Below are 12,393 nucleotides of genomic sequence, written 5' to 3'. Positions count from 1 at the left end.
TTTCTCTGTGTATGTGGCTAAAACTACTGTCAGCATTCCTCTAACAGGGGAATGGCTATGACCAGTTAGAACTAATCTGAGAAGATACTGTTGAAGGTCAAAATCGATCATTGAACAGCCTTTTCAAGTATAAAAGAGACACATTTAATAAAAGATTCAGATTTGTCTTCACAACAAGACTAGGAAAGATCTCTCAGGTGCATACCTACAAGAAACATTGTTGTAGTTAAAGGTTTTTGTACAAATAATAATACATTTTGAAAATACAGTGAACCAGCTCTTTTTCCAATACATCCCCACAAATGATGTTAGCACCAATTAGAACCAAAGTTCATTTGCTGGAAAAACATCCTCTGCAAAGCTCTAGCATCAAATTTTTAAATTTGTGCACAGGATCTGAGCTGGATGGAGATGGTTGTCGCATCTTTTCCTCACACAAATCAAACATTTTGCCCTGGAAGACTTGGAATATTAATACTTTTTTGCATAAAATGTGACTGTAGTTGTATTTGCCTTTTATATCCTTTGTTTTACATTGATAGATGGTTAGGTTTAGGGTTAAGTGTTGGGTTACATGCTCAAAAATGTATAAATAGTGTAATATAATGTAAATAAACTTGTTGTGACTGTTTAAATTTAAAACCACACCCCAACATAGGTAATTGTTATAAAATTATTACCCAATATATAATCGTATCATTACAATCCTATGCCCTTTGCGTCGGCATATTGACGCCAAAGGTCTCTTATTTAAAGCAACAGAGTACTGTGCACTTTGAAAAACAATGCCAAAGGGGTTCCCTGTGTGTTAAAAAGTGTCCTGACCAAACTTCAATATGTGACGAGTTGGGAGTGAGAATGTATTGTAAGTGTAGCTAACAGTAGTTGTTAAAATACTTTTATTTATGGTCAACAACATTATAATGTGGTTGTTGAGTGATGTATATATTGTGTGTGTTTTTTTTTGTTTTTTGTTTTTGTTTTCTGCACAGGTGAGGTGAGGTGAGGTGGGGGTGAGATGGAAGGAATTAACCACATTAATCTCCACAACTTTAGCAATTCTGTACTTGAGACCCTCAATGAGCAGCGAAACCGCGGGCACTTCTGTGACGTGACTGTTCGGATCCATGGTAGCATGCTGCGAGCTCACCGTTGTGTGCTGGCTGCAGGCAGCCCCTTCTTTCAGGACAAGCTGCTCCTGGGCTACAGTGACATCGAGATCCCCTCTGTGGTTTCTGTACAGTCCGTCCAGAAACTGATTGACTTCATGTACAGCGGTGTGCTGCGGGTCTCCCAGTCCGAGGCCCTGCAGATCCTCACAGCTGCCAGCATACTTCAGATCAAGACCGTTATCGACGAGTGCACCCGTATTGTTTCACAAAATGTTGGCATTACTGGATCTGGCAGCTTTTCCGTCGTCCCAGGTGACTCGGGGCAGGAGACGCCACGGGGAACTCCTGAGTCTGGCACGTCCGGTCCCAGTAGTGATGCCGAATCAGGCTACATGCAAACATCTCACCAGAGCCTTGACCGCGTTTATTCCTCGCTTTATTCCAGCTGTTCTGGGTTGGGCCTGCAAAACGGTACCCGTGGAAATCGCTCCCACTATGCCAGTGCCGCGGTGACAGCCAGCTATGACTCACCCCTTCCACTACAGCATAAGGAGGGAGGACAAGACCCGGCCTGGATCACACGCATCCACGAGCGTTCGCAGCAGATGGAGCGCTTCCTGGCCACGTCGGAGACTACACACTGCCGTAAACAGCCTCGTCCCGTGAGGCTCCACACAGGTGATATTCACATCAAGCAGGAGCAAGGGGACGATTACAGCTGCTATGGGCTTGAGGACTGCCGTGAGGACAGTGAACAGCTGGAGTGTGTCGAAAGTGAGCCCAAAGGCGAGAGCTTTGACTCCGGCGTCAGCTCTTCCATTGGCACGGAAACGGATTCTGTTGAGCAGCCTTTCTTGTCCGGGTTCACTCGAGACAACTGTCCAAATAAAGGCCAGCAAGGTGAGCGTGGAACCCCTGTGCAGATCGAGGTTAACGATTCATCTCCCGAGCAGACTCAAGAGTCGGTTGAAGACGGGAATAGAAACGGTCCTTCTCAAGAGAGTGGTGAGCTTGGAGTCCATCAGCCACCACAAGCCAACCTAACAGCACCACAGTCCATGCCTGGTGGGCCATACCTGCGGCCAGGTGAACCCCTTACCAGCAACCTGCGTATGCCCCTCACCCTGACCAGCAACTCCCAGGTAATGGGAACTGCAGGCAACACTTACTTGCCTACACTCTTTGCAACCCAGTCAGCCAGCGACAACAAGCCTTTCCTCTTCAGTCTGCCCCAGTCCATTGGGAGTCAGCAGCCACAATTTGTGGCAGTGCCCTCTCCCAGCATGCCTCCATTCCCCAGCGGACTGACAGTGCCACCAGTTGGAAGTCAGCAGCAAGGTGGTGCTGCAGTGGGACAGCATGGGGAGAAGAAGCCCTACGCATGCACTCTTTGTTGTAAGACCTTTACTGCCAAACAAAACTACGTGAAACACATGTTTGTGCACACAGGTGAGTTCCCTTGGCCTTCATCTCTGTATTGTTAGCTAGTGAAGTTGTATCCGATTATATCCATAAGCTAGTCTGAAACACTTTTGATTCAAGGTGAATAATTGGTAAATTAAATTGTGAATTTTCTTTGTTGGCTGTCCTCTGTGGATTAGGTATTATATTATAAGCAGCCCAGTTCTTTTCAGCAGTTTGACTAGTATCTGTCAGGATCTCAAAATTATTGATATGATTCTTCAGTTAATGGATTTTAATATGAAGCTTAGACTAAAAGTAACAAGAGCTTTGTCTTTGGCAAAGTCTCTAAGCTTTACACAGAATGTACTTTCCAATGCCAAATGCAAATGCATTCTAGTTCCAGCTTTGTCACTGCATATATGCAGATGTGATCTTGTTTTATGAAAAAGTCTAATGCACCCTTTTTTTTTGACATGCCACAAAATCATTGACATTTTAGGAATGTGCTTCATCTAAAACAACTTTCAGTATATCCTTAAGCAGCCTGGCTTTGGCAGTGACATTCCCACTTGTGAGAAGCTGAGTTTTGGAGTCACCTCTTCTTGCGAACTGATCTTGCAATTCATTAGCAGAGCATATTCAAAATGGCTTAATGCTTCTGAAGCGTATAGTAAAATATCCTGCCTTCAAAAGAGCATTCAACTATGGCAATGTTAAGTTTAGTAAGATAATTAAATTTGACACGGTGAACTCCTGAAGTCGATTTCCATGCAATAATGATCTGTCTTCAGGCCAGAACCAAGTCTGTGTGATCTTATATGTTTATTAAAACAATCGGACTTTAATCCTTGGTATGTCTTCAAACATGCTGCCATAATTGAATCACAGGAGCTTTGTCATACAGTATAGCACAAAAGATAATTTACAATAACAACAGATGTTATTGCCTGTGACCTAGAAGATTGTGGCTGCCAAGAACATAAATATGTATATAACTGGCCAGGTTATATCTTACAGCAATATACATTTACTTCCTTGTGATTTTTAATTTTTTAGAATAGTTCTCTTTTTTCTACCAATTTTTAAAAGTTAACTTTCCTTGTTTTCTATTTCTTTTTCTGTTATGGAGTTATTTCTGATGAATTCTTAATGCCTAATTTAATCAATTTTGAGTTTCATTTAAAAACCAGTAGAAATTACTGCCTCACAAGCTTCACATGGGATTCCTGATTGTAATAATGACCATGAAAAATGTCCAAACATCCAGACTTGATGAGAAAAGGAACGTGTATACAATTTCAATGCAGCTTAAGCACATTGGCTGTGCTGGCCTTTTTAGATTTCAAAATTTGACATTACTGTTGCTAGGCAACCACAGCACTAATTAATTCCATAATTAAAATTAATACATTTAGCAACATTAATAATCTGCATACAAAGTTCAACTTTAAAAATCAAGTTACAGTTAAAATAAAGAATTACAGGAACATTTTTTTAATCTGTACTTATTTTATTATTTTATTATGTAATTATTTTACGTAATGATATGCACAGAGAATCACATATCAAATTTAGTGCTTTTGTAAGGTTTTATCAAAAAACAAAACATAGACATCATGAGTTCAAGAGGCATGTTTTTCTTTAAAAGAGGAACATGTACGTGTCAAATTTGAGGTCTTTAACTGTCATATATTACATACTTATAATTACTGAAATGGTTTGCCTGCAAAATATGGTAACTTTTCACCCTACTGTCACAAAAAGCAGAAGAAGAACGTGCTCAGCTTTGCTGCCTCGATCTACAATAGCATGATCAAAATGATCAGTGATATGATTGACAGTGGTTCCTTTCTAATGAGTTTGTGCTCTGTGCTCTTTCAGGTGAAAAGCCACACCAGTGCAGTATCTGCTGGCGTTCGTTCTCGCTGAAGGATTATCTCATCAAACACATGGTTACACATACAGGCGTCCGAGCATACCAGTGCAGCATCTGCAACAAACGCTTCACCCAGAAGAGCTCGCTCAACGTCCACATGCGCTTGCACCGTGGAGAGAAGTCCTACGAGTGCTACATCTGCAAGAAGAAGTTCTCCCACAAGACCCTGCTGGAGCGCCACATGGCCCTGCACAGCACCGAAACCGGGGTCTCCGGGGTCAGTGCCGCCGGGAGTGCCGGAGGCCCCGCATCCATCCCGGTTCCGATGGCTGTTCCCGAGCCGGGAGCGGGAGTGGTGGCTCTCGCCATGCCGGTGGGAGCGGGCGGAGCAGGGGGTGGAGTCGGAAACACCGGAGTGGGCGTTGCTGCGGAAGCGAGCTGCCAGGAGGGGACCACCTACATGTGCTCCGTGTGCCCTGTCAAGTTTGACCAAATCGAGCACTTCAATGACCACATGCGCAAGCATGTCTCCGACGGATAAGTACAAATAAAAAAAAAAAAACTTGCGTAAACATGAAATGATAACAAAAACGGCACTAGATTTTTTTTCTTATATTGGGGCATGAAGAGTAATGAGTATAGACACTGGCACATTAAGTTTTCTAGAAAAAAAGAAGCGTTTAATTTCTTTTCTTTTTTTTGTCCTTGCTATTCTTAAAGAATAAAAAAGATGGTGGCCTTAAGGCTGTGTAGTTGGATAATGATCCACTGGCTGGATCCATACTACTGGCCTCTAAATGTATGCTTTCCTTAAATACTGATTTATGTGTTGAACACTACCGAAAGGCCTGCGAAAGAACACACAAGAAAAAAAAAAAATTCACATGCACACACACACTCAGACATAAACACAAACACAAATACACATACCCATGCATGCACCCACACGCACAAACTACTTATACACACTTATATATGGTAGAGGTATTTTGTACGTATGTGTATTTGTGCATGTGAGCGTGCGTGTGCACAAAAATAAATATTGCAGTGAATTTTTTTAACTTGTAGATCTTTTCCCATGTAGACCGCATTGGACACTATAAGCGTCCAAGCTTACTGTGGTATAGAATCATAAAAGAAAAAAAAAGAAAAAGAGATTTGGCTCTAGATTCATTCTAAAATGATGGTCACGTGTTTGCCTTTTTATGTGCGATAAGAATAGGAGAGTTATTAAATTTGACACTGGGTTTTTATTTATTATTATGGCATTGAGGGATTATGATGTTGATGTTGTCAAGGTACAAGCCAGTTTTACTAACTGTACTAAAATGGGAATTTTTGAGTGGCTTGATGAATGAATGATTATTATGATTATGACATTTTCCTTTTCTCCCACCACACTCTTTTTTCCCCAATAGTTCGGGTCAAGTTTACAAAAAAAAAAAAAAAAAAAAGTTTATAAATAACAGTATTCGAGCAAAAACTTTGAATGCCGTTAATAATTTCCAATTCGTTTTGCATACACTGCCACTAAGAAGACGACTGTTAGTTGACCTCTTCCGCTTCAAAACGAGATGTGATAAAGTTCTATTTGCTCCATGGATTTTTTTGTTTTGTTTTGTTTTTTGGACAAAAAGAAAAAAGGAAAATGGCAGATTTTAGTATGCAAACAGGCCCAGAATCCAACGTAATTGCTGCTCCTTGCGTGCTCACTTTGAGACTGTTATCAGCTGTAGAATCCAACAATATGTGGATATTTCTCTAATATTATTATTTCTCAGTGAACATGGGAAACGTTAAGCTATTTGGAGCCATGGGCTAGATTAGATCAAAAGTGAACTGGACAGAAATAACCTCCTAAATGCATAAAAATAATGTATTTCCTGTTAGCGGCGACTACTATGACTCAGTTGTTTGGGCCAGTGGGGTGACTAAAATGCACTACTCCTGTTCCTAAAGCCCCGCCTAGTGGCTCAAACAGCCGTCCTTGTTTTTTGCCTGATGGGATATACACATAGGGGAGAGAGCAGGCGAAGGATATAGGGACACAAGGCAACAGATAAAGAAACATCTTCTGAACCACAATAAATTCAACACGGTCATTCTTCTTTAATATACCACAGGGAGAAAACTCTCCAAACAATAAGAAACATTCCCAATTTTACCGATATCTAGACATTGTGTGTGTACTTCGGAAGTGAGTTGAGAAAGTTGTATTTTTGGTGTTACGTCACTCGGAAGCTCTGTGTTCATATTTGGTTTCATTATACACGTATTTTATGGATATAAAAAGACTTATCTGCCGTTCAACTGCAATCTGGCAATTTTGCTCACTTATCTGAGTAGATATACTTTTGGAGTATAGTTAAAATGATAACAAAATGTATCTATCACAATTTATTTAGACTTTTTCCATTTTGGAATTTGGTCGCATAAGTTGTAGGTTTGAAAAACAGTGCTACTTTGCACATTTACTTCAAAATCCTGTGCTTAATAAACATTGAATTGTTTTACTTAAGAAATTTAATTCTATGGTTTTCTTTTTTTCTTTTTTTTTTATAAAGGAAATATCTTTTCTTAAAAGCTTGATAAGAGGACTGCATTGTTTTCTTGCATATATGTTGCACTGCTTAAACCAATAAGTGCACTACTGTTACCAGAGATGTTCTAGTTTTTAGAGATAATCATTTTTTATCAAATATTTGGTTCTATAGTTCACTTGTGTTTGAGTAGCTTTGTTCTTTTTTTGATTAGATGATTAAATGGCTTTTTATTATCACTTGCTATTGTATTTACTTTGTGCTGTTTATGCAAGCGTTTTTTTCTTCTTCTTTATTTATATTTAAACCATTGTGAGCTTATCCCTGGTCAGATCCTAATGATGTATTGCTTACACCACTTCCATCCCTTCCCCCATCCCAACACTATCCCGATGCAGTTAATTCATTGAAGCAAATGCTCGGTTTTCTTCTCATTAATACCAAACGAAAAAAAAAAAAATCAAAAAACAAAACAAACAAACAAAAAAAAAACATCAAAATCAAAAAAAAAAAAAAAAGAAAAAAAAAGATTTGTAGTGTGTGCCTAAATATATGATAAATGTCTTTTAGAACAAGTACGTTTCTACGAGAGGGTCATTGTGCAAAGCTTTTTAGTGCTGTCTAGGGATCAAGCACATTTATGTATGTGTTTGTATGAGCATGTGTGTGTATATTCCTCTGGTATGTCTCTATGTGTGTGCTGTACAATTTGTGATGCCTGAACTGTAGGGCTTCCTTTGCAATATGCAGTACAGGTACGGCAACAGTGACAACATTTCATTTTACAAACTTAGGAGTGCATTTGGTAACTTTCTCAAGAACAATCATTACTATTTTCCCTACAATAAATGACACAAGGAACATGATGCTGTTAAGGCCCTTACTTTAATTCTGAATGATACGATCTGGCCTAACCCAGTGCTGTCAAAGTCAATTCAACGACTTCAATATGCCTGTTGAATATTCTGTATCATTCTGCAGTGCTTCAAGACCAAACATCGCTTTTTAACTCAATTATGCTGCAAAGTTTGGCCGCAGGCTGTGTTGTATCAGTCTGAGGTGTTGCCTTAGACAAGCATACGTGTTCGTTGGTCATTTCCAGTCGAGTTGCAGATCCCGATCTTGTTTTACTTCAGCTTGGCGTACCATTTTGACGGTTGTGTTGAGTAGCTAAATGATCTGTTGGTGGTTTGTGGCGGTGGTGGTGGTGGCGGTGATGGTACAGTTGATAGTCCAAAAAAAGCCTTGTCTCATCCATTTGTAGTTTTGTTGGTTGTGAATCATTTGTTGGTTCTAAATGTTATTTTTCCCATTCAGTAACCGTCCATATTTGGATTTAAAATGCAGCAAATCGCAGAAACTTGTCTTTAAAGAAGGTTCAGGCCAGCATAAACGTTAACATTTCGATGCATTAAAGCACTTAATGAGCACTACCAGAGAGCGGGGTGGGAGGGAGGGGCTTACATTGGCCATCAGCTGTGTCTTTACAGATAGCCTTAATCATGTTTGACTCAAGCGACCAAATGCACTATTGCTTGTGAAGGTGCTGTTGCAATTTCTAGCGTTTATTTTACACAAGGGATAAATATTTAAGAGAAAGCAACCTTGCAATACAGTATTGGTAAATTGTCTAGTGAAGGTTATCAAGGACATACAGCTACATGCAAATCGACAATTTCTCTTGTCATTTTGGTATAGATTCATTCGGCCATGCATTTTAACCATGCATGGAGGCAACAGCATCACCGGTCCTAGTATCAGGCTTCATATATTAAAGCCGTCTCATCTCGCTTGTGTTGAAGTGCTATGAGGCTTTAATGTCCAATATTACCGTTACTCTGTGTTTGTTCATATGTAAAAAGGAAAAAGAACAGCGACAAAAAAAATATAAAATATTTTATTTCACAGAGACTTTGTTTAGCCTAAATTGTGTAGTTTGTGAAAGTGTACAAATCTGCACGAAGATGTTTAGACACAATTCAGATGCTTAAATGTCATAGTCTACTATCCATTGCATCTAGACTGGACACCGTTCTTGTGGGTAAAAAGCACTATGACGATCACTTCTATGGGTAGTTCAGATAGACTTTTTACATTACTTACAGTATATATTTACAGTTCATAAATGTAGAGTTAGCTTTTATTTTTGTTTTCTGCTTAAAATTGTAATTTTACAATACATGTTAATTTTCTTCAGTGTACAGTATAGACACAGCATTCTCTTTGCTATTACAGTAGGTTTTTGTTGTAGGACTACCACCTTTTTTTCTCCTTGCTTTTTAACAAAGGTACTTTTTTCAAAACAAAAATCTTTATTTATAAAGAATATCTATTCCTAGAGTATAGGATTGTGGGCACAGAAAAGACCTTGGAAAACATCACCAATATCTACGTAGGAGCGGAAGAGGTGAATATTACTTGGAACAGTTGAATGATTGGTTGTGTTGTATGCTCAGAGACTAAGCTTTTTCATAACATGCAAACTATATCATGCATCCTATAATACTGGTCTGAGAAAACCCCAGTGAAATACTTCAGTCAGCCCATTTCCCCCATCTCCATATTTAAACAGTCAGCTTCAATTTAACATCGCTGCATTGAAATCTTTCATCTTGCAGTTGTTTTCTTCTTCGAACAAACAAAGACTTAATCTTCTTTCTACACAATGGTCAGACTAATTCAAAACAAGCTAGAGAATCCATGTCTTCATCAGCATCTACAACAGATAGTACTGTAACCAAAACAACACCTAACACTGTACATGTGGAATTTTACAATGCCTCTCCTTTGTAGAAAAAAAAAATGATGAAGTGCCTCTTTTTACAGATCCAAGCTTAAGAAAGCTCACAATAATACTGTTATTTTTATTCTGTAATAATAATACTTCACAAAACAGCAAAAACAAAACAATATTCACTGCCTAAAACAAAACACACACACACACACAAACATAGTTTTTCAACTATCGACAGATCCCTCTATGAGGCAAGCATGAGGACTACCAGCAATAATAATTACAAAATAGATCTGAAATGTCACAAAAAGACTTTGACTTGTACCATTTAAGGACCACTAATAAGTAAGGGTGTTTTATTGTGTTTTAACCCCTGAAATCACCAAAATGAAGCTTATTTTATACTACAATATACAGTGTTATATTGTGTCCAAAGTGCCCCTGTTAAAATTAATAAATAAAAAATGTTTGCATACGTTTTAATTTCACTTCATATTTTTCAAACCTGCCTTTAGAATTTTATATGTCGCATATTTTAAATGCCCTATTGAAAATGTCTGCCTTTTCAATATGCATATTATTGGACATTTGTGTATGTGAACAAAACTAAACAAACAAACAAAAAAATTGTTCTTCCTATCCTATTTCCTCTTCTTCCTCTCTATTTCTAGGTTCTTTCCTATAGATGCTGAATTTGCTTGAGATGACGTCTTTCCTTTTAAAGATGTTAATGCTATATGCTTTTGAGCAGTTGTTGTTATACATAATCAGCATAATATTGTGTATGCCGTAATCAATATTGCGATGGTTTATGTGAAAAGAGGTCATTGTTGTTCTGTGATGAGATTTGCGAGATTTTACAGACTACTCTGTAAACTAGAGTATAGAGACACAGTTTTTGAAGAATATAACAGAGAAACGAATACAGTTTTAATCTTTGTAGTCAGTAGACAAGCATATCATATGTTCAATACCAAATCCTTTTTTTTCACCAGAGGTTAGATATGTAAGCATGCTTGTGATTACACACTTTTCTAACACTTCTCTTTCTGCGTTACGGCTCTGAATGGTATTCACTATTGATTATATGATATTCTTCTGCTTGTATCATAGGCTCAAATCCAAAGACAAAGCATTTACTCTATTTATGACTACAGAGTTTGTTCGTTTGTTCATTTGTTTTTCAGAAACAATAGAAAATGATACATATATTTACAGGACAAAGTACAATACAGATTTTAACAGGAGAAGCAAGCAAACATAAACTATCTTTAGATGAATCATATATATATATGTGTGCGTGTGTGTGTGTGTGTGTGTATATATGATGTTTCAGATACAGATACTGCAGTTTCCTTACTAATCACACAAGGCATACTTTTAATAATGATGCTGACTACACAGTTTTAAACGATGACATGCATAATTCCCTGATGTCATTTACATGTTGAGGATCACTTTTTCTTGGCCTGAAAAACCTGAAATGGTCCTAGTTAGGATTTGGACTGAGAAAACAGCTAGTTTGCATGCTTTTAGGGACACCCACAGTTTGCGACAAAGTCATTTGCAAAAGTACTCAGTGGATTGTATTTAAGGGTCGGCAAGGAATGGAGGGATGGTGTTGCTTGTGCAGGGCTGAGAGGAGCGGTGACGCCATTTTTTTATCTGTGAGCTACATGTTTTGTGCTTTCGCTGTCTTCCACAACCACTGTGTATACACCCTAAAGCATCAATCTGTCCTGTTAAAATTGAATCTCATCTGCCTCTCTGTCAAGTTTGATGCATGGCACCTCAGTTCACCAGTAACAGTGTGTTTTTATATAATTAATCAAACAATTAATCAACTAAACAGTCAATTTATGTAACAGATTTTTTTCAGCTACTGCTGTTCCAGCCTGTAATGGAGTCATAATGAAGAATTTCTAAACTAATACATTTTTTCTTGTGGAAAATAACCCCGTTGGACTAAATTCAGGAATACATTTTTCTATTAGACACATTTCTAAACTTCCACCACGTCTGCAAAATGTTTCCTTATTTCGTTATTAGAGATGCTTACATAAAAATTTTAATCAACTGATTATATACCATACATTTGACAAGGTGTGTAGTCCATGACATGAAATGCATAAAATGAAATATACATTTCTGTGTGTGGTATCATATGTTTATTTTTATTTTTTTCATAATTTAAACTAAAACTGCTTACCACACTACAAATTTCTTTGAATTTTATTCCATTTTAACTTCTCTAAATTAAAATGACAAGTTTGCCACCTCATTTGAGATTCTGAATTCTAAAGGGAGGAAATTAGCTTAAATTTACAACCACTCTAAATGACAGTCGGAATGATGGTTGGCCCTGCTGTTACTGGTGATCCGAGACAGGTTTCTGGTTTCTGGTACATTGATCTTTAGGACTCCATGAACACGTTAGCTGCACAATTTGATTTCTGCATTAATTCCAATGGACTGTGTTTGGGGAAGTTAACACAAATTTGTGTGTGGTTTGCAATATACAAGTATCATTATCTTATGACAGCAAATTTGAAACTGTAAATTATACATATTTACATGTATTCCTTCGTCAGATCCCTTTTGATATATAACTAGTGCATACAGTAGATTAGTGTAATAGGTAAAGATAGACAATATATGTAACTCTTTAATAATATCTCCTTTAAATTTACCTGTTTCATGGAATCTTTTGTACTTTACATAGTTCAC

The 12,393-nt window shown here is 38.0% G+C and overlaps 1 protein-coding gene across 1 annotated transcript; it reads left to right on the top strand.

Moving 5' to 3' along the window:
• The first annotated feature begins 1,033 nt into the window (after nucleotides 1-1,033).
• On the top strand, nucleotides 1,034-11,510 carry LOC109105799 (zinc finger and BTB domain-containing protein 20). The gene is made up of 2 exons (XM_042725094.1): nucleotides 1,034-2,561; nucleotides 4,398-11,510. Exons 1-2 carry the CDS (start codon nucleotides 1,136-1,138, stop codon nucleotides 4,931-4,933), a joined length of 1,962 nt encoding a protein of 653 aa, XP_042581028.1. The 5' UTR covers nucleotides 1,034-1,135; the 3' UTR covers nucleotides 4,934-11,510.
• The last annotated feature ends 883 nt before the right edge of the window (nucleotides 11,511-12,393 follow it).

This window comes from Cyprinus carpio, chromosome B5 (assembly GCF_018340385.1).
Source record: "Cyprinus carpio isolate SPL01 chromosome B5, ASM1834038v1, whole genome shotgun sequence".
NCBI classification, from domain to species: Eukaryota; Metazoa; Chordata; class Actinopteri; order Cypriniformes; family Cyprinidae; genus Cyprinus; species Cyprinus carpio.
The sequence above is the reverse complement of the archived record's forward strand: the minus strand, read 5'-3'. Positions and strand labels throughout refer to the sequence as shown.